Source organism: Xenopus laevis, chromosome 3L (genome assembly GCF_017654675.1).
Source record: "Xenopus laevis strain J_2021 chromosome 3L, Xenopus_laevis_v10.1, whole genome shotgun sequence".
NCBI lineage: Eukaryota > Metazoa > Chordata > Amphibia > Anura > Pipidae > Xenopus > Xenopus laevis.
In genome coordinates this window covers 146,929,280-146,952,263 of record NC_054375.1, presented here as the reverse complement: position 1 = coordinate 146,952,263, position 22,984 = coordinate 146,929,280, and the positions used below count along the sequence as shown (strand labels likewise).

Sequence of the window (22,984 nt, the reverse complement as noted above, 5' to 3'; positions counted from 1 at the left end):
AGGAACAGTAACGTCAAAAAATAAAAGTGACTTAAAGTAATAAAAATAGAATGCAGTGTTGCCCTGCACTGGTAAAACTGCTGCGTTTGCTTCAGAAACACTACTATTGTTTATATAAATAAGCTGCGGTGTAGCAATGGCGGCAGCCATTCAATGGAGAAATGGCTCAGGTTACACAACAGATAGCAAATAAGCTCTGTCTGTCGAATGCTGTTATCTGTTATCCATTAGTTAACCTGTGCCATTTAGCCGTTTTTCAATTTCCGCCATTGCTCCACAGCAGCTTGTTTATATGAACTATAGTAGTGTTTCTGAAGCAAACAGATCAGTTTTACCAGTGCAGGGCAACACTATATGATATTTTCATTACTTAAAACACTTACTTTCAAACACTTAAATTTTTTGGTGTTACTGTTCCTTTAAAGGAACAGTAACAACAAAAAAGTTTTTTAAAGGAGAAGGAAAGGTTAAGCCTTATCAGAAAGGTCCACCTAAATATACCAGCAGGCCCAGACTTGTGGAGAGGCCACCAAGGCCCAGGCCTAGGGCAGCAGGCTTTTAGGGGGGTGGCATGCTGCCCAACCACACCCACACTGTTTCAGAAACACTAGGGATGAGCAGGAGATACAATAGTTTTTTAATCTCCCATGCTCCAATCCCTATTGCTTTGGTCCCAATGATGAAAATCGAGCAAATAAAAGAGAGGGGATAGGGGCGACAAACGACAGTGGGCCTTGGGGGCCCGCTATGAAAATCTGGCCCTGTATACCAGTAAAGCCTCAAAGTAATGCTGCTCTGAGTCCTCTGTCAAAAGAAACAAAGCATTTCTTTCCTTCTATTGTGTACTCATGGGCTTCTGTATCAGACTTCCTGTTTTCAGCTTAAACCTCCTTGCCCCGGGCGTGAGCATGCTCAGTTTGCTCCTCTCCTTCCCCTCCCTTCTTCTCTGTAATCTGAGCCCAGAGCTATAAGTGAGCAGGGAGAGACTAGGGCAGGAAGTGATGTCACACCAAGCTAATATGGCAGCTGCTATCCAAAACAACCAGAGAGCTACTAGAGCTGTTTACTTAGGTATGGTAAACATTCTACAGAATAAATATAGCATTCTAGCTTGGACTATTGTGGCTAATCTATTGGCAATAAACTGCCTCCATAGCTTTTCTTCTCCTTTAAAGTAATTAAAATATAATGCAGTGTTGCTCTGCACTGGTAGAACTGATGTTTTAGCTTCAGAAACACTACTATTATTTACATAAACAAGCTGCTGTGTAGCAATGACCATTAAAGTACAGGATACACAGTAGATTCTCTCTGTAGCATCCCATTGTATTCTAGTACAGAGCTTGTCTGTTATCTGTAAGTAGCCTGTGCTTTTTCTCCTTTTTTTAGCTTAAATGGCTGCCCCCATGGTTACACAATAGCCTGTTTACATAAACTATAGTTGTCTTTCTAAAAAAACCAAAAAACGTTTATTTGTTGGTGTTATTGTTCCTTTAAACTATCTGAACATATATAAGTGCTTATTCTGATTAACTGTCTTGCTAGGTTAAGTTTTGAAAGGTGAAGTAGCCTTTTGGCATTTTGTTTTTTTAGTTTTCAAAATATTAGCTATTATTAAACAACATCGCCATCTGCAGGTCATTATGGGTATAGACACGGGTGTAATTATCATATGCGCACTCAAGGGCCCATGTCTAGGGCTGCAGATTTGGATCCCTCGGATGCCTATATGGTAAAAAAAAAACCTGCTGCTGGATGATCCTATATACTAATCGAAGGCCTATCTATGTCCCGAGTGGAGGGGAGGCAGATGCGCACGCAACTTCGGTTAGGATCTATGAGATGCGCGCGCAACTTCAGCCGAAAGACATAGATGCGGCCTTCGATTAGCAGATGTGCTGGAAGGTTAGGATCAGAACAGGTTAGGATCGGGGAGGCAGATGCGCTGGAAGATTAGGATCTAGGGAGGCAGATGCGCTCACCGTCTCCTTCTGCCTCCCGCCGCCTCTTCTTTCCTGCTCACTCAGGCGGCGACCGCTGGAAGGTTAGGATCTAGGGAGGCAGATGCGCTCACCGTCACACTAGGGGAACCGGTTGCGTACCTGCACGAAAGTCTGTATAAGCGTCGGCCATCTTGCTACTCCTCTGCGACTTTGTCATCCGCCCACTGCCAAATCCGCCCACTAAAGTCTGTATAAGCGTCGGCCATCTTGCTACTCCTCTGCGAGTTTGTCATCCGCCCACTAAAGTCTGTATAAGTGTCGGCCATCTTGCTACTCCTCTGCGAGTTTGTCATCCGCCCACTAAAGGCTGTATAAGCGTCGGCCATCTTGCTACTCCTTTGCAAGTTTGTCTAATGGCGGCGCTAGCGTCACTCTAGGAGGGGAACCGGTTGCGTACCTGCGTGGGTGGCCATTTTTAGCAAAACGGGCTATATTATCTCCAAAAAATATTGATGTTGACATGATAAACAACCAAGTGATTGCATTACTTCCTGGACAAAGCTGTACTGACTGTATTGATTCTGAAGACGAAAGTGAGAAACTTAATTTCCCATTAGAATATTTAAACACTATCAACCCTGCTGGATTACCACAACACAATCTTATACTCAAAGTAGGAACAATAGTCATGCTGTTAAGAAACCTTAACACTAAGCAAGGTTTATGTAACGGTACACGGTTGGTTGTGAAGAGCATGAGACAAAATGTTATCAAGGCAGAAGTGCTTACAGGATCCCATAGCGGTGATACTGTTTTGATTCCCAGAATTGACCTTACCAGTTCTGACCAGGAATTACCTTTTAAACTTAAACGACGACAATTCCCCATTAAGGCTGCATTTGCCATGACAATCAACAAATCACAAGGACAAACATTGGATAAAGTCGGCATTTACCTATCTGAGCCTGTGTTTGGTCATGGTCAACTTTATGTTGCATTTTCAAGAGTGCAGCGTTCATCTGATGTTAAAGTCAAGATTTTAAGTACACCTCACCAGGGAGAACTCATTCAAGGACAGGAGAACATTTTCACAAAAAATGTTGTTTATAAAGAAATTTCTCAGTAACACTTTACTACCAATAAACTCAAAATTTAAGAATTCTAATAGCAGATAGGTAATAACAAGCAATAGGCACAGATTCACTCTACATCCCCACAAATTAGCGTCGCCAGTTGCTGCCTGGGGATGCCGAGTGAATCAGCACCCATCGCATTTTGCTGCCTCACTGTTGTTACCATTCTTTCATTAACGATTCTTTAGAGAATCGGGGGTTTACTGGTTTCCTACTAAATCTGGCAGCAGGGGTGGAGGGAAGGGGTTCATCAATCGGCACACGGTGGAAGTGGCATCACGTGCTGACGTCACATGGGGGGTGATTGCAATGCCTAGGCCAGCACTGGCCCTGAATGGGCTACTGGCTACAGACTGACAAAAGAAAGTTTAGTCAGCTTGTAGTTTATTTCCTGAGTAAAGAAGCAGAGGTGATAGTCCATCCTATACAGACATAGATCCTGAAGTAGGGGGCTATTCTTTAGGGGTAAGTTATCACTTCACAGAAGTTCAACACTGGCAAATCTTGATGCAGCATCATGAAACTGTCATACAGGAATGGGACACCTTATCTGGGCCTCAAAAAAGCCGGAGCAGATTTGCCCCAATATGCATACCTCCCAACATTTCGGAAGTAAAAAGAGGGACAAAAATTTTTGTAGCGCGGCAAATTTTTTTGACCACATCCATTTTTGTGGCCACACCCCGTTATTACCATGTTCATTTTACAAAGTTTGGCAGGTTATAAAAGTTTGAAAATATTTCTCCTTATCTAAACTGTTAAAATTACTTATTTTCTTATCTCAAAATTGTTACAAAGTATCTTAGTTGCACCTGTTAGCTGTACTGGCCTCTCTGCCAAAAGCCAATTAAGTTAGAACTTTTGGACACAATAAAGATCTTTACACTTTGAATTGGTGCCTGCTGGAAGTCTGCGTTCATTAAGTGCCTGCTCCTTTTAACATTTTGGTTCATCCGCCCCCTATGCTGAGGGCTCAGAGCAGTGCACCTGGGCCACTTCCCTTACGTGGTGAGTAATTTGTTTACCACATTGAAGTACCCACACTTCAGATGACTTCTTGTAAGTTAGAAATGTTGTTTCTTTTTCTGGCTGTTCAGTGCAGAGAAAAGAGGGACTTTCCAGTACAAATGATGGACTGCAGGCTGTTAAAAGAGGGACTGTCCCTCCAAAAAAGGGACAGTTGGGAGGTATGCACTGTGCACATGATCAGTCCCAAGTCTCTGGCTAAAGCTATCATGTAGTAGTTGAACCATACCTCCCAACATTTTGGAAATAAAAAGAGAGACAAAAAATTATTTTGCATGTAGTGCAGCAATTTTTGACCACACCCATTTTGTGGCCGCACCCCCTAATTACCATGTTCATTTTACAAAGTTTGGCAGGTTATAAAAATGTGAAAATATTTCTCCTTATCTAAACTGTTAAAATTACTTATTATCTTATCTCAAAATTGTTATAAAGCATCTTAGTTGCACCTGTTAGCTGTACTGGCCTCTCTGCCGAAAGCCAATTAAGTTAGAAACGTTGTTTCTTTTTCTGGCTGTTCAGTGCAGAGAAAAGAGGGACTTTCCAGTACAAATGAGGGACCTCAGGTTGAGCTGTCAAAAGAGGGACTGTCCCTCTGAAAAAGGGACAGTTGGGAGGTATGCAATATGTATGGAGGAGACAGTGTTTACTCTAATGGTAACATCACACTTGGCTAATATAAATTGAGATGGAACAAAACTGAAAACTCTTACTAAGGACTATCCAGGTTTGACCACTTGACTGATATAAATGAAAATCACGCTAAATACAATGTGTCCTTTAAACTGTCAGTGCAGTTTGAACAATGAAAAGATCCTCCTATGAAGACAAACACAGCCATGAAACATAACGTAACATTATGGGGTGGAAATAATATATATATAGACGGTGACATTCACTGACGAAATGAAAACCATAATACCCGGAGACACAATGATACTGATATGGAGGAGGAAGAGATTTTTCAGTGCACTTGACTTTCTCCTATTTCCTGTGGATTGCCAGGGATTGCGCAGACAGATTATGGCTCCTCTCAGTACAGGTGATTAAGTCCCTTTAAGATTGATACGGCCACTCTAGCCCTTTTAAAAATGGAAGTCCTATTAATGGGGATATTTGGCTTCAAATGAACTTCAGTTCAGCAGGTAGCACCACTGTATCCATTTATATAACCACAGGCAACTTGTACTGGTCTCCAGTCTTGGAATAGCCGCCCCACTATCAATGAGAGTTATACAGTCCCAGTATCTTTCCCATAACCTTCAGTGGAGTTACAAGGTGCCTTTATTGGGTCCATCTCCTCTTCTTGTAGCTTCTCTTGTTTTGGCCTCCATAAGCTGTAAAAGCCCTTTTTGCCATTTTTCCATTTTCTACACCATAAGCTTATTATTATTGCAAGAAGCAACACGCCGCCTATGGTACATAGGATGATTACTAGCAGAGCATTATCTGCATAGGAGGAAAAAAAAACAACATAAAGGTAAATAAAAAAATATTCTAAGGTATTACACACTGCTCATAATGTGTTTTGGGAAGGGAGTGTGACTGTGGGATAGCAGGTATAGTAGGGAGAGATGGTGTCTATAGTAACAGTGGATAATAGTCTCTGGGAAGGGAGTGTGACTGTGGGATAGCAGGTATAGTAGGGAGAGATGGTGCCTATAGTAACAGTGGATAATAGTCTCTGGGAAGGGAGTGTGACTGTGGGATAGCAGGTATAGTAGGGAGAGATGGTGTCTATAGTAACAGTGGATAATAGTCTCTGGGAAGGGAGTGTGACTGTGGGATAGCAGGTATAGTAGGGAGAGATGGTGTCTATAGTAACAGTGGGATAATAGTCACTGGGAAGGGAGTGTGACTGTGGGATAGCAGGTATAGTAGGGAGAGATGGTGCCTATAGTAACAGTGGATAATAGTCTCTGGGAAGGGAGTGTGACTGTGGGACAGCAGGTATAGTAGGGAGAGATGGTGTCTATAGTAACAGTGGATAATAGTCTCTGGGAAGGGAGTGTGACTGTGGGATAGCAGGTATAGTAGGGAGAGATGGTGCCTATAGTAACAGTGGATAATAGTCTCTGGGAAGGGAGTGTGACTGTGGGATAGCAGGTATAGTAGGGAGAGATGGTGTCTATAGTAACAGTGGATAATAGTCTCTGGGAAGGGAGTGTGACTGTGGGATAGCAGGTATAGTAGGGAGAGATGGTGCCTATTGTAATAGTGGGATAATAGTCTCTGGGAAGGGAGTGTGACTGTGGGATAGCAGGTATAGTAGGGAGAGATGGTGCCTATAGTAACAGTGGATAATAGTCTCTGGGAAGGGAGTGTGACTGTGGGACAGCAGGTATAGTAGGGAGAGATGGTGTCTATAGTAACAGTGGATAATAGTCTCTGGGAAGGGAGTGGTGACTGTGGGATAGCAGGTATAGTAGGGAGAGATGGTGCCTATAGTAACAGTGGATAATAGTCTCTGGGAAGGGAGTGTGACTGTGGGATAGCAGGTATAGTAGGGAGAGATGGTGTCTATAGTAACAGTGGATAATAGTCTCTGGGAAGGGAGTGTGACTGTGGGATAGCAGGTATAGTAGGGAGAGATGGTGCCTATTGTAATAGTGGGATAATAGTCTCTGGGAAGGGAGTGTGACTGTGGGATAGCAGGTATAGTAGGGAGAGATGGTGCCTATAGTAACAGTGGATAATAGTCTCTGGGAAGGGAGTGTGACTGTGGGATAGCAGGTATAGTAGGGAGAGATGGTGTCTATAGTAACAGTGGGGATTATAGTCTCTGGGAAGGGAGCGTGACTGTGGGATAGCAGGTATAGTAGGGAGAGATGGTGTCTATAGTAACAGTGGGGATTATAGTCTCTGAGAAGGGAGTGTGACTGTGGGATAGCAGGTATAGTAGGGAGAGATGGTGCCTATAGTAACAGTGGATAATAGTCTCTGGGAAGGGAGTGTGACTGTGGGATAGCAGGTATAGTAGGGAGAGATGGTGCCTATATATTTATTTTTCATAAAAGCAACAAAGCAGGAGGAAGAAGGAGATTCTATGAGCCACAGCAGTCCTCATTTTTGGTTCTATATCATTACTTACTTGTTACATTAATCACCAGATCTACTGACTTTTCTCCATGTTGATTTTTGGCCAGACATGTGTAGGTGCCGTCATGGGAAGACGAGGCTTCTGGGATAATGATCACACTCTTATTATTCAAGTAATCTACAGTGGCACCAGCAGGAATCACCCAAATATACTGAGGTTGAGGGATACCATCAGCCCAACATGTGATATTTAGGGCCCCACCCTTAGAGATACTAGCTGTTGGTATGACAGTAATGTTAGGAGTAGCAGGAGGATCTGTCAGAGAGAAAAGAAAGTACAATGAGCACAATATATAATACGGTATCACAGCAGCTAAGGATGAAAAAAAAAGTCCATCAAGTTGAAACCGACAGTATAAGAAATTATAATTCATTGCCCGTCATTCATTCACAAGTACAGGAATGAGCAAATGTGGACTTAACAAGGGTCTGAGTATTACTTACCCTCACCTGTATTATTACACACACACTTGCGTGGTAATATTGAATCAAACCCAGAGCCATCTGTTTCATGAATGTCCCACCAAAACCTCTAGTTCACTCTATAGCAGTGATCCCCAACCAGTAGCTCGTGAGTAACATGTTGCTCTCCAACCCCTTGGATGTTGCTCCCAGTGGCCTCAAAGCAGGTGATTATTTTTGAATTCTGGCTTGGAGGCAAGTTTTGGTTGTATAAAAATCAGGTTCACTGCCAAACAGAGCCTCAATGTAGGTTTAATCCATATAGGGGCTACTAAATAGCCAATCACAGCACTTATTTGGCACCCCATGACCATTTTTCATGCTAGTGTTGCTCCCTAACCCCTTTTACTTCTGAATGTTGCTCACGGGCTCAAAAGGTTGGGGATCCCTGATCTATATCAAGCCTTCTGTAACTGGGACACCCCTGCTCTGGCATCTCAGAGTATTATTACACAATAATGCATCGGTGCTGCCCATATTGATGTCGTTCAGAATGTTCTGGAAAGCCCAAGTGCCGTTGTTTTTTTTTGTTTATTAGCGGAGCACTAGTCATATTGTCTGGCAATACCATTCATGCTAGGCATATAAACAGACAAGGATGGCATTAGGGGTGCCGCAAGGCTGTATTTATATACGGGGGCTATACTATATATAAAAAAAGTATAACACTTGTAAAAAAAATTTCCCCCACCCACTGACGGACCCTTCGCAAAATTTGACCACGGAGGGGGGGGGGATTTCATTTGCAATTAGTACATACAGTTAGGTCTATAATTATTTGGGCAGAGACAACTTTTTTCTAATATTGTTTCGGTACATGGAGTTGATTTGAGAGGGGGGGTGCAAAAACAGAAAAAAAACATCCGAGAATATTAGGAGTGGCAAAATCTACAGTTTGGTAAATCCTGAGAAAGAAATCACTGGTGATTAGTGATGGGCGAATTTGCGCCGGGAAATTCGCGAAACGGCAAAAAATTCGCGAAATGGCGGCGGCGTCTCGTTTTTGACGCTGGCGCCCATTTTTTTTACGCCGGCGGGCATTTTTGATGCTGGCGTACGCTTTTTTCGACATGGCAAATTTTTTTGGTAGAATTTTCGTGGGCGTTTCGCAAATTTATTCGCTGGCAGCGAATCGCGCAAATTCGCTGCAAATTCGCGCCTGGCGAATAAATTCGCCCATCACTACTGGTGAACTCAGCAACACAAAAGTCCTGGACATCCACAGAAGACAACAGTGGTGGACGATCTCAGAATCATTTCCATGGTGAAGAGAAACCCCTTCACAAGAGCCAAACAAGTGAACAACAGTCTCCAGGAGGTGGAGTTATCCATATCCAAGTCTACCATAAAGAGAAGACTGTATGAAAGTAAATACAGAGGGTGCACTGCAAGGTACAAGCCACTCATAAGCATCAAGAATAGAAAGGCTACATTGGACTTTGCTAAAAAAAAAACATCTAAAAAAGCCAGCACAGTTCTGGAAAAACATTCTTTGGAGAGATGTAACCAAGATCAACCTCTAGCAGAATGATGGCAATAAAAAAGTATGGAGAAGGCTTGGAACAGCTCATGATACAAAGCATAGCACATGACTTGGGGGTGCATGGCTGCCAGTGGCACTGGGACACTAGTGTTTATCCATCATGTGACACAGGGGGGAAGCACAAGAATGAATTCTGAGATGTTCAGAGACACTGTCTGCTCAAATCCAGCTAAATGCAGTACATTTCATAATGACCCAAAACATACAGCCAAAGCAACCCAGGAGTTTATTAAAGCAAAAAAGTGGAATATTCTTGAATGGCCAAGTCAGTCACCTGATCTGAACCCAATTGAGCTGCATTTCACAGACTAAACTTGGGACAGAAAGACCACAAACAAACAGCAAGTGAAAGCCGCTGCAGTAAAGACTTGGCAGAGCATTAAAAAGGAGGAAACCCAGAATCTGGTGATGTCCATGAGTTCAAGACTTCAGGCTGTCATTGCCAGCAAAGGGTTTTCCAACCAAGTATTAGAAATGAACATTTTATTTTCAGTTTTTTAATTTGTCCAATTACTTTTAAGCCCCCGAAATGAAGCGATTGTGTTAAAAAAAGGCTTTAGTTCGTCACATTTTTATGCAATGTTTTTGTTGAACCCACTGAATTAAAGCGGAAAGTCTGCAGTTCAACTGCATCTGAGTTGTTTTATTTAAAACTCATTGTGGTACAGAACCAAAATTAGAAAAAAGTTGTCTCTGTCCAAATATTTATGGACCTAACTGTACATCACATGCAAACTCTACTGTGCATGTCCAGTTTCTGGGGGGGGGGGGGGGTGTTAGGGGCTCTGAATACAGCCCTGGGGGCCGGTCCTGTCCTGTCAGGGGCCCTTTAACAATTTACGGCAAGAATAAAACCTGTGAACAAGAGACTGGGATTGGAGTGGGAATAAAAGGAGGTCTAGCAGGCCTCGGGCATGTTTGGGCCACTGTATAAGGGGTAAATAAATTTGCATTAAAGATGAGCCTATATTTAAAATTGCCACCCAACACTATTGGGAGGGCTTCTACTCTGGGGTGCCTAGATGGGTAGTGGGTTAATAGCCTGTGCCAGTATGAAGCGACCCACATTATCATTTCTATTGCTGGACCTGAGCTTGAACAAAGAAGTGGCAGGTACAGTAAAACCAGAAGCCCAGCCTGCCCTGAATCTTACTGGCTCTATGTGGCTAGTATCTGTATCATGGTTGCCGGAAGGGCCACTGCAACAGTGCAGAACCCCAGGGTCCGATAATCCAGTACCTAACAAGAAACACAGACCTAATGGTTATAATGGGAAAAGTAGACTTCCCCTTTAATAACATTAATTAAGACTTGTAGGTGCTGTTCATAAGTCTTTTGTCCATTTCACGGTTTTACCCACAACCTCACAATGGAAGCAGCAACAGATAAAACAGAGACAGACATAATAGACAGACAGACAGATATCCCCTTCCTTTACACAGGGAATTTATAATGACAACTTACATTGCACTTCCACCTGTACAGACTTGCTTACATTTCCATACTGGTTAGTAGCCAGGCACTTATAATGTCCAGAGTGTGTTCTGTCTATTTTAAATAGTTTATCAGTTGGAAGGTTTCCTCTATCACTGCTGCATGTGACGCTGGGTGGTGGGTTCCCATCAGCCTGGCATTTAAAGGGACCATTGTCTCCTTCTTTCAGGACAAACTGATCTGGGCACTGATTATTCTGGAACAGCGGGGCATCTGGAACGAACACAAAAAAATGATTAAATCTGATCAGACTTAAACAGCTTAAACCTCCTTGCCCCGGGCGTGAGCATGCTCAGTTTGCTCCTCTTCACCCACCCTTCTCTGCTGTAATCTGAGCCTAGTGCTATAAGTGAGAGACTCTTCCTCAGGCAGGAAGTGATGTCACACCAAGCTAATACTGCAGCTGCAATCCTAAACAAACAGAGAACTTCTAGAGCTTTTTACTCAGGTATGGTAACATTCTACAGAATAAATATAGCATTCTAGGGTGCACTATTGCAGCTAATCTGTTGGCAATAAAATGCCTCCGTAGCTTTCCTTCTCCTTGAAGTCAATAAAGGAGCAACTACCAGATTAAATATCACCACTAGGGTCAGTGATCGTAGCAGCTGTACAGCCATTTACATTTCAGACTGAAGAGGACAACCAAAAAAAAAAAAAAAAATTATAATAATGTTGGAAGTTCATCTATAAATTATGTTTTAATACATGATGGATCAGATAACAGTTTAAATTCCAAGCCTGAGAAATGCAGAATGAAAAAAAAAACAATTAGAAATATCTAAAAATAATTAAAATGAAGACCAATTGCAAATGTCTATCCTTAAAGGGATACTGTCATGGAAAATTTTTTTTTCCAAAATGAATCAGTTAATAGTGCTGCTCCAGCAGAATTCTGCACTGAAATCCATTTCTCAAAAGGCAAAAATTTTTTTTATATTCAATTTTGAAATCTGAAATGGGGCTAGACATTTTGTCAATTTCCCAGCTGCCCCAAGTCATGTGACTTGTGCTCTGATAAACTTCAATCACTCTTTACTGCTGTACTGCAAGTTGGAGTGATATCACCCCCCTCCCTTTCCCCCCCAGCAGCCAAACAAAAGAACAATGGGAAGGTAACCAGATAGCAGCTCCCTAACACAAAATAACAGCTGCCTGGTAGATCTAAGAACAACACTCAATAGTAAAAACCCATGTCCCACTGAGACACATTCAGTTACATTGAGAAGGAAAAACAGCAGCCTGCCAGAAAGCATTTCTCTCCTAAAGTGCAGGCACAAGTCACATGACCTGGAGCAGCTGGGAAATTGACAAAATGTCTAGCCCCATGTCAGATTTCAAAATTGAATATAAAAAAATCTGTTTGCTCTTTTGAGAAATGGATTTCAGTGTAGAATTCTGCTGGAGTAGCACTATTAACTGATGTGTTTTGAAAAAAACATGTTTTCTGATGACAGGATCCCTTTAAGGGTAACGACAGGTAATTTGCAATTGGTTTTCATTTTTTTCATTTTTTTAATGGTATTTGAGTTATTTAACTTTTTATTCAGCAGCTCTCCAGTTTGTAATTTCAGCAATCTGGTTGCTTGGTAGAGATGTCGCGAACTGTTCGCCGGCGAACTTGTTCGCGCGAACATCGGGTGTTCGCGCTCGCCGGAAGTTCGCGAACGTCGCGCGACGTTCGCCATTTTGGGTTCGCCATTGTTGGCGCTTTTTTTTGCCCTCTCACCCCAGACCAGCAGGTACATGGCAGCCAATCAGGAAGCTCTCCCTGGACCACTCCCTTCCCTATAAAAACCGAAGCCCTGCAGCGTTTTTTCACTCTGCCTGTGTGTGCTGAAGAGATAGTGTAGGGAGAGAGCTGCTGCCTGTTAGTGATTTCAGGACAGTTGAAAGTTTGCTGGCTAGTAATCGTTTTGATACTGCTCTGTTATTGGAGGGACAGAAGTCTGCAGGGTTTGAGGGACATTTAAGCTTAGGTAGCTTTGCTGGCTAGTAATCTACCTTCTACTGCAGTGCTCTGTATGTAGCTGCAGTGGGCAGCTGTCCTGCTTCTGATCTCATCTGCTGACTGCTGCAATAACAGTAGTCCTTGTAAGGACTGCTTTTATTTATTTTTTTGTTGTTTTACTACTACTACTACTACTACTACTATAAGAGCCCAGTGCTATTAGTCTAGCAGTGTTGGGAGTGGGACTGGTGTGCTAATCTGCTGCTCCTAGTAGTTCAGCAGCACCAACTTTAATTTTTTTTTTTTAATATTCATTTTTTTTTATTTTACTTTTTTTTATTTTACTACCGCTGTAGTAGTGTATAAGTTGACCTTTTAGGCATTATTTGCCCTGTAGGCATTATTTGCACACACTGTTTTCTTCAACCCGCCATCGAGCTGTGTGACCTTGTTTCCCATTCTGTCTAAATATCCATAATATTACCGTCTCCAGAAAAAAACACCGGAGTCACTTTTTCAAGCAGCATTCATATATTTTACGTAATCGTATCCACCGCTGTAGTAGTGTATACGTTGACCTTGTAGGCATTGTTTGCCCAGTTTTTTTGGCCGCAGCCACTGAAGCACAGAGGCCAGAAAAAATATGCCATATAAATGCTGAAAATAGTCATTTTTTGCCATACGTTGACTCAACGTATATGGCAAAAAATGACTATTTTCAGCATTTATATGGCATATTTTTTTCTGGCAACTGTGCTTCAGTGGCTGCGACCAAAAAAATGCATATTTTCTGCATTTATATGGCATAATTTTTTCTGGCCTCTGTGCTTCAGTGGCTGCAACCAAAAAAATTTATATTTTTCAGCATTTATATGGCATAATTATTCTGGCAACTGTGCTTCAGTGGCTGCGACCAAAAAAATGCATATTTTCTGCATTTATATGGCATAATTTTCTGGCCTCTGTGCTTCAGTGGCTGCAACCAAAAAAATTTATATTTTCAGCATTTATATGGCATAATTTTTCTGGCAACTGTGCTTCAGTGGCTGCGTCCAAAAAAACTGGGCAAACAATGTCTACAAGGTCAACGTATGGCGAAAAATTACTATTTTCAGCATTTATATGGCATATTTTTTTCTGGCAACTGTGCTTCAGTGGCTGCGTCCAAAAAAACTGGGCAACAATGCTACAAGGTCAACGTATGGCAGTTGTTTAAAGAGAACAGTAGATTACTAGCCAGCAAAGCTACCTAAGCTAAAATGTCCCTCAAATCCCTGCAGACTTCTGTCCCTCCAATACAGAGCAGTATCAAGCAGATTACTAGCCAGCAAGCTTACTATCATCTGTCCCTGAAATCACTAACAGCTCTCCCCCTACACTATCTCTTCCAAGCACACACAGGCAGATTTTTCAGATACATTTTTGCCCTTGATCCCCCTCTGGCATGCCACTGTCCAGGTCGTTGCACCCTTTAAACAACTTTAAAATCATTTTTCTGGCCAGAAATGTCTTTTCTAGATGTTAAAGTTCGCCTTCCCATTGAAGTCTATGGGGTTCGCAAACCGTTCGCGAACCGCTCGCATTTTTGCGCAAGTTCGCGAATATGTTCGCGAACTTTTTTTCCGACGTTCGCTACATCCCTATTGCTTGGGTCCATATTACCCACTTGTCCAGGCAACTGCCACAGAAACGAAGGGGGGGCAACTCTCGCCTTGTTTTCAGGGACAAGTAAGCTGATTTTATGTTGATGTTCCTTAAAGTAAGATGTTATAACTACAGTATGTACTCACAGTGCACAGTGATGTTTTCCTTTCTCTTCTTATTTATGGTTTTGTTCTCTTTAAGAAAAGCTTCACAGGAGACAACGGACTGGGGGGATCTTCCATTCACAGAGACATTGCACGTGGTTTGGCCTTCACAGATCTGCTCCCCGTTCCTTCTGATTATTACTTCGTATCGATCTGGGTGAGTATTATTTAACCTGCAGCTGACTATTACGGTTTCATTCAAATGGACTAAATCAGGAGAGACGCTGAACTCGATATTTGGGGACTCTGGGAAAAGGAAAAAGAACCAAAGGCTGTAATTGTGAAGTCACACTTAAATGATGTAGAGGTCTTAGCACAGAATTATATAGAGAAGTCGTTTTTACACCCAGGGAATTCACTGCTTTCCTGATTGTGAAGTTGTTCCCTTTAGGGCAGGAGTCCCCAAATTTGTTTTAACCTATGAGCCACATTCAGATGTAAAAAGAGTTGGGGAGCAAGCATGAAAAAAGTCCTGGGAGTGCCAAATAAGGGTTGTGATTGGCTATTTGGTAATCCCTATATGGACTGATAGTCTACAGGAGACTCTGTTGGGCAGTACATCTAGTTTTTAAGCAACTAAGAATAAGCACCTGCTTTGAGGCCACTGGGAGCAACATCCAAGGAGTTGTGAGCAACGGGTTACTCATGAGCCACTGGTTGGGGATCACTGATCTGGCCCTATAGGCAAATAGGAGCCACTACCATGGGCCTCTTCATTTATAACAGCTGGGGGGCAAGGCAGGGGTTGGTGGTGTTGTGCCCAGGAGGAAGATGCCAGCAGCCGAGGAGAGGACAACCAGTAGACACAAGCATCTAGACAGCTTGGCAGATAGAACTACCTATATTTACAGGTATTGCTGATTACTAAATGTATATATATATATATATATATATATATATATATATATATATATATATATATATATATATATATATAAATACATGCAAAGATCCGCTCGTTTGGTGAGGTCGACAAAAGAGCGGGCCTCTCCCAGATATGCCCACCCTAGGGCCCAACGATCAGCTCTCAATAACAGGAATACAGGAGGATCACATCAACGAGCCGAGGCAGACTTGCTCTGATGGGATTTTGAAACCTGCCCAGTTGATATCTGCCCAATTTTCGACCAGATATCGATCAGGGAGGTCCGTCAGAGGGCCCCATACACAGATCAATAAGTTGACATATTGATCTGATTGTACTGCGGGGAGAATAATAATGTATCTTGTCAATACCAGAGGCAAGTCTATGAGTGAAGTGAAACAGTTCACAGACATAGTACATCTGTGCAAGGTAAAACAGTTCATTCAAATGACAGATGAATAGCGTGAAGCAGTTCACACAATGAGCAGATGCTGGAGCTAGATAAAGCAGTTTGTGTTTCTTCTCCTGAGGTGAAAAAATAAAGCAATGTATGTAGCCATACCTCCCAACATTTTGGAAATAAAAAGAGCAAAAAAGTTGCTGCACGTAGCACAGAGAAATTGTTTTGGACCACGCCCATTTTTGTGGACACCCCTCCTAATTACCAGGTTCATTTTACAAAATTTGGCAGGTTATGAAAGTTTGAATATATTTCTGTGTTTTTTTTCCAGTTATTACAGTTTTGCTAATGAAGGTGAATTGCCCTTTAAGCTGTGAGTCTAACTTCTCCCAAGGGACCTGTTCTCTTATATTGTCACAATTACTTATTTGCTTATCTCGAAATTGTTACAAAAGTATCTTATCTGCTGCTGTTGCTGTTCTGGGCGCTCTGCCAAAAGCCAATTAAGTTAGAAACATTGTTTCTTTTTCTGGCTGTTCGGTGCAGATAAAAACTGGACTTTCCAGTACAAATGAGGGACTGCGGGTTGAGCTGTCAAAAGAGGGACTGTCCCTCTAAAAACGGGACATTTGGGAGGTCTGTGTAACCTATGTCTGCACTGCTGGCTCTCACTCTTTAAACACTTTAGAAGAAGTGAGCTGATTTACAGACCTTTGAAGAAACATACAAGGCCTTGCCGGGGGTAGGAGTCTTGGCTTTTGCTATATTGTTGGCAGTAACAAACACTTTCTTTAAATGCAATTTGAAACACAAAAAATGTGTGCCCTTTGTTCGCCGAATAATTTGTGAATTTCCCGCGAAATTTGCGAAACTGCGAAAAATTCACGAAACAGCACCGGTGTCTCGTTTTTGACACTGGAGTCTCTGTTTTTTTTACGAGGGCGCACATTTGCCAGCGAAAATGTGCCGGCATCCAAAAAACGGACGCAAATTTTTGGCGACAAATTTTTGCGCCGGTTTCGCAAATTAATTAGCCGGCGGCTAATCGCGGGAATTCGCCGCAAATTCGAGCCTGGCGAATATATTCGCCCATCACTAGAAAGCTGCTTATGATTCTCTTTTATCATGCAAAAAAAAAGAATTAGGGTCAGAGATATCCTTTAATTATAAGAATCTTTCAAATATCTTTTATTAAGATTTCATACAAGAACAGGGGATTGCTATCGTTAATTAACATTGCAGAAAGTATGTTGCACAGGATATAAGACATCAACATCATGCAGTATTATTCATGCGCTTCTCTTGGTGCCTAATCGTCCCCTACTGACTATGCGTCATAGTGTGAAAGTGTGTGTGGGAGTATGTGGAGGATGGGGTGGGGGAGGCAGGTGAATGCAACATGAGACACCTCTCGGTAGGTTTGGTTTGTCATGCTATCAGCTGAGAATATTCTTGACTCCCTTTGAATACAACCCAAGTGAACCATTGTGCAGTGTAATTTCTGACCTGTTTGTCAGTGTGTGTTGATCGTTGTTCAAATTGTTGGATCTCCTCTACCTTCAGCAACCATTCACGGGGTGTTGGTGTTTGCTGCTTTTTCCAATATCTGGGTATCAGTAGTTTTGCGGCGTTTAGCAGATGCGGGAGGGCTGAATTGTGAAAATGGAACTTGTCTTCCGTGGACATGTGAAATAGTAGGGCGTAGGCCGGGTCGTTTAGGTTTCTGTCCCCAGCTACATTTTGACACACCCGGAGGACCGAGTCCCAGTAAGGCTTGATCAAGGGACACGACCAAAAGATGTGGAGCAATGAGCCTACATCACTTCTGCATCTCCAACAGATGTTTGTTGTGTTAGGGTATATTTTATGGAGCTTCTGTGGCGTGTAGTACCACTTGGTCAGAATTTTGTAATTCAACTCTTGAATCCTATTGCACCTGGAGCTGTAAGATAGAGTACGTATCATGTCTATTGTTTCTTCCTCTGTCAGGTTTAGGTTCAGGTCTTTAGACCAGGTGTTAATAAACGGGAGTTCCATGATGTTTTGCTCGCCTGTGGCAGCCTTATAAATTGTAGATAGGGTATGTCTTGGAGTAGTTAGCGCTGTGGCACAGCTGTTCAAATTTCGAGAGTTTTCTGCCAAAGACCTGTCACCTCCTAGTGTACAATAAAAATGTTTAAGCTGACTGTATTGGAGATGCATCCGTGGGGTAAAGGAACATCGCTGGTCCAACTTCTCTCTCGTGACCATGGTGCCTTTATCTACGAGGTGAATCATTTGTAGGTGATCATCTATGAGCCACGGTTTGTAGTCTTCTCTGTTTAGTGCAGGCGGGAAGTCCGGGTTATTTGTGATAGGTAACAGAGGAGAGGGAACCTTCGCCATGTCCTGTGCTCGTTGGATGCTGTCCCATGTTTCAAGCGTGTGATGTAGCAGGGGGTGTTTTCTGGTGAAGAGCCGTCTATGATTCCTATTTATCCATGGAATATGGAGCAGGTGAGTTGAAGTCTCTTGCTGTTCTATTTCGATCCATAATTTGTTGTCCAGGTGGTGTGACCAGTCAACTATCCTGTTGAGAATGACTGCCTTATAGTAGCGGTGAATGTCTGGTAGGGAGGCTCCGCCGGTGGACCTATGCCTAGTTAATATCTGTTTGCGCAATCGGGGTGATTTGTCAAGCCAGATGAATCTGTTGATTGCTGTCTGAAATTTGTTCAGCCAATTATTCGGATACTGGACCGGGAGGGCTTGAAAGAGATATAGCAATCTGGGAAGCACGTTCATCTTCACTACATTCATGCGGCCCGAACCATGAGAGTGTGTTGGATCTCCATCTCTTCAGATCTGATTCTATTTTTTTGTATAGATTGGTACAATTCAACTCTCCCCACGCGTTGTGGTCCTTTGACATAATAAGGCCCAGGTAAGTGATGGTGGATGAAGCCACTTGTAAGGAAATTCTGGGACAGCCTTGAATCTTTGCGATGTGGTAGTGAAATGTTGAGGGCCTGTGATTCTTTTGATTGATTTTTGAAGTTGCTAACTTTCCAAATTGGGATAAGGTGTTGGTTAGGTTTGGTATTGTGATAATTGGTTGGTGACGAAGAATAATAAATCGTCAGCATACGCCGCGTTTTGTGGTGTCTGCCACCCACTTGGACTCCTCCAATGTCTGGATTATTTCGGATGGCAATTAAGAGTGGTTCGAGTGTCAATACGAATAGCGTGGGAGATAGAGGGCAGCCTTGTCTAGTGCCGTTTCTGATGGCAATGGGGTTGGATAGAAGGTTATTAATTTTCACTTTAGCAGTGGGGTTATGGTATAAAGCTTGGATCCACTTTAGCAATCTCGGGCCAAAGCCATATTTCTGAAGGCATTGGAACATAAATTGCCAGTTCCACCCGATCGAAGGCTTTTTCTGCGTCTGTCGAGAGAAGAAGCATTTGCCGGGACCTAGTTTGTGCGTAGTGTAGAATATTAATTAACCTATTGGTATTATCTCTCGCCTCCCTATGAGGTACAAAGCCAACTTGTTCCGGGTCGATCAGGTGCTCGAGAATTGCTGTATCGTTTCATTATGATTTTGGCTAATAGTTTCGCATCGTTATTGATCAGCGAGATTGGGCGGTAACTGCCGGGGTCAGTCGGTCTTTATTAGGTTTCAGTAAGAGGGTTATCTGTGCCTCAAGGGACTGGGGTGAGAACTTAGCTTCCGCCTGTATATCATGAAAGCCTTGCACAGGTATGGGGAGAGCAGGTGCTGGAATTCTTTGTAGTATGACATCGGGAAACCCGTCTGGTCCTGGGCTTTTACCAATAGGAGTTGTGGAGATGCACTTAGTATTTCTGCAGTCGTGATGTCTGATTCAAGTTGTGCTTCCATATTTTCCGGGATTTTAGGCAAGTTGTGTTGGTCTAAAACTGGGAAGCAGTAGCGTGAAAAGAGATATCATCCGTAGCGTGGGTAGGAGCGATCTGGTACACTTTCGTAAAGTATTGAACAAACTCTTCCGCAATTTTTTCATTAGTGAATGCGAGGTTCCCCGCAGTAGTTTTAATTTTGGGGATGTAGTTTTTCGCTAATGTTGTTTAAGCGCATTTGCCAGCAGCTTTCCACATTTGTTTCCATGCTCGTAATAGCGATGCTTAATCAGTGTCTGTATTCTGTTAGTGTACGTAGTTAGTATATCATTGAGTTCTCTTCGTGCTTCTAATAATTCCTGTGCCGTACGTAGGGCTTGTGTTTGTTTGTGTTGAGCTTCAAGGAGTTTAATTTTGGCCAACGATGCTTCGACCCGCTGGGTGTGTGCTTTCTTCGTCTGGTTCCTATCTCGATGAGGGTCCCCCGTATGACACATTTGTGTGCTTCCCAACATATCAGTGGAGATATGTCAGGTGTCCCATTTTCCTTGAAATAGTTGCGAATATTTCCGCCAATCTCTTCCACCAAGTCGGGATGTTTTTAGAAAAGATTCATTCATTCGCCATGTGGATGAGGCTTAGGAGTACCTGGGAGACTAAGTTGTATTGAGATGGCTGCATGATCCGAGAATGTTCTTGAGGTGTACCTGAGAGTTGCCAAAACTCCGTAAGAGCATGTTGGGATACAAATTATATAGTCTATGCGGGTATATATTATTATGCCGTGCGTAATAGTAAGGTTATCTTTTTCTGTGAAGTGTTGAGTGCGCCAGACATCTACTAGCAGTAGGTCGTGAAGTTGTTTCCGGATCCTAAATGGGGTCGCTGGGGGTATGCTAGATTTTCCGGCGGAAACAGTCGAGCTGTGGTTCCAAAGGGGTGTTGAGGTCTCCTCCTAATAGAAGCCACCTTTTGTGAAGTGATGGAGAAGTTGCTGATACGCTGGAGTTCTTTGTCTTGGTCTTTGTTTGTAAGTAAACGTTGGCCAGGGTGTATTGGCGGCAGCCTATGTGCCCCGTGATAAAGACGTATCTGCCTTTAGGGTCTACTTGGAACCTGATACGGAAAAGTTCAAATTCTTAGAAAGGAGAATTGCCACACCTTTGGTTTTGGTGTCTTGTGGAGCACTAGTGTAGATTTCCGGGAAGTATTTGTTGCGCCATTGGGGAATGTCCCTTTTTAAAATGAGTTTCTTGTATAAAAAAGGGTATGTTTAGTTTTGTGTTTCCTTAGTTCAGCAGATAAGAGAATTCGTTTTTGTGGAGAGTTCAGGCCATTGGCGTTATAAGAGGTTATTTCTGAGTGAGTTGCATCTTCTGGGTTTGGTCGGAGGATAATCTCATGTTGCCGCTAGTAATAGTCGTTCCAATGGGTGGGGTGGGAGGGGGGTTGGAAGGTTAGGAAGTATGTGTGTGGTTCCTGCCGGGTAGTTATCTAGCATTATGTGTGGGGTAAAAATACTCTACTACCTGATGGGGGGGTTACTCTCCAAAAGGGAGTAAAAGAAGATGAGTTTTGAGTGTGATCAGGGGAGATGACAAGTAGCAGATGATACAGGTTACGTTTCCACGTTCAGGACTCGTTAGCTAAGTGAGAGTGAAGGGTCACTAGGGAGCCTGGTTGGTATGGTTGTACTTGGATGTATTATGACCGGTGGGGCCACTCTCATAGTCAAAGGCAATATCTTGCAGTAAGATAGCGTCAACAGAAACATAGAACCATCAAACAGAATACATTAACATATTATTTCGAAACCATATAAAATGCTTGGCAGAGTATTTTAATACTATCATATTTTCTACCTTGCAAAAGATAGCAGGGTATTAAGAGAAGCATGGCATTGCTGTAAGCCAATTTTTCTTCCTAATAGGCATAAAGAGATAAAAAAAAAAAAAAAAAAAAAAAAAAAAAAAAAAGGGGGGGGTGTTAAAAATTAGTAAGGAAGGGAGGCACCATAGTGGTGTACTCAGCATTCGTACCATGCATCGTATGCGCATCAGGAATTAACATAAGATGATGCAATTCAATGTTTACTCGTTGGAGGAAGGAACCTCCTCTCCCCATATCGATGACACCCTATGTTTAGAGCAACAACACAACAAAATATTAGTGGATATTGCAATGGGGAATATAGTAGGAGAGTAAGTATATCCGGATTCAAGAGCCAGGATCCATACCCTGGTGAAATGGGACCTGTGAAAGGAGCAAAAAAAAAAAAAAAAAAAAAAAAAAAAAATGGGCCACAGAGTATACAGACCTTCATACATATATGTTAGGTATCTAATAAAAAGCCAACAACAACGCATTTTCAGTGCACACAAGATAGTACAAGACAAAACTCATTGTCGGTTCCCATGACATGTTGGGGAATTGCATCGGTGTGTCAGTTAGATTATCGAAACAGAGTCTTGATACGGAGCAGTTGTAAACTTCTGTAGTATACCCATCTGTACACAGTTATATTGTGGGAAGGGGGATCAAAAAAAAAAAAAAAAAAAAAAAAAAAAAAAAAAAAAAAAAAGGGGGGGGGGGGGAGGAGGAGAGAGTCCCCATAGTTAGAGCGACAGTCTTGCAATCTTTTGATGCATCCAGGGGAGGGGAGAAATGATTAAATACACAAAGAAAAAAAAAAAAAAAAAAAAAAAGGGGGGAATTTAATAATTATAGAGTGCGGTCCAGCAATCACGTTTAGGTAATAGGCCGGGCGGTGACATGAAGTTCCTAAGGCATAGTCTTAAACAATGAAAGTTCGACACTAGTGCCTGTGGCATGTTTTGCCGGTATGTAGAAAGCGATGGGAAAAATTATGGGCCAGCACACTCCCCAAAAAAAAAAAAAAAAAAAAAAAAAAAAAAAAAAGGGGGGAAAAAAGGGGGGGGGGTTAATGCCATATGCAGCAATTCATACGTGAAGCCACATGCCCAGTCTTGTAAATAGTGTAACTTGTGTAAACTTAGCGTGCGCCAAGACTTAACTGAAAACTTTAAAGAGAGAATGTAGGCTAGACTAGGGAGCCATGCATAGTCTCCTGGTTGAAACCTACTCACGGCTGAGGCCCTCATTTGTTGAAGCTCGTGGCAGGAGCGGGCTGTTCACCATAAACATACTTTTGCCCATTCTGTGAGGTCCACCGGGGTGTACCTGTGCCCCGAAAGAATGCTTTCTCCGTCATCCGGCTCTCGCAGACTGTAGTTTTTCCCATTATGATGCGCTACGAGAGAGAAAGGGAATCCCCACTTGTAAAGGTATGTTACGGTCCCTCAGCTTACTGGTGACTTCGCGCAGTAGTCGTCTCTGGGCAATGGTGGTTTGTGCCAGGTCCTGAAACAATTCTATGG

At 42.6% G+C, this 22,984-nt stretch overlaps 1 protein-coding gene across 1 annotated transcript in view; it reads right to left on the bottom strand.

Moving 5' to 3' along the window:
• Nucleotides 1-4,632: 4,632 nt before the first annotated feature.
• Nucleotides 4,633-22,984, bottom strand: part of LOC108711697 (intercellular adhesion molecule 5) — a 38,824-nt gene continuing 20,472 nt past the window's right edge. Inside the window, exons 5-8 of the mRNA XM_018253666.2 lie at nt 14,442-14,705; nt 10,671-10,913; nt 7,194-7,457; nt 4,633-5,551 (exon numbers count right to left, since the gene is read on the bottom strand). Of these exons, the coding sequence (XP_018109155.1) occupies nt 5,334-5,551; nt 7,194-7,457; nt 10,671-10,913; nt 14,442-14,705 (989 nt within the window). The 3' untranslated portion in view covers nt 4,633-5,333. The remainder of the gene's footprint in view (nt 5,552-7,193; nt 7,458-10,670; nt 10,914-14,441; nt 14,706-22,984) is intronic.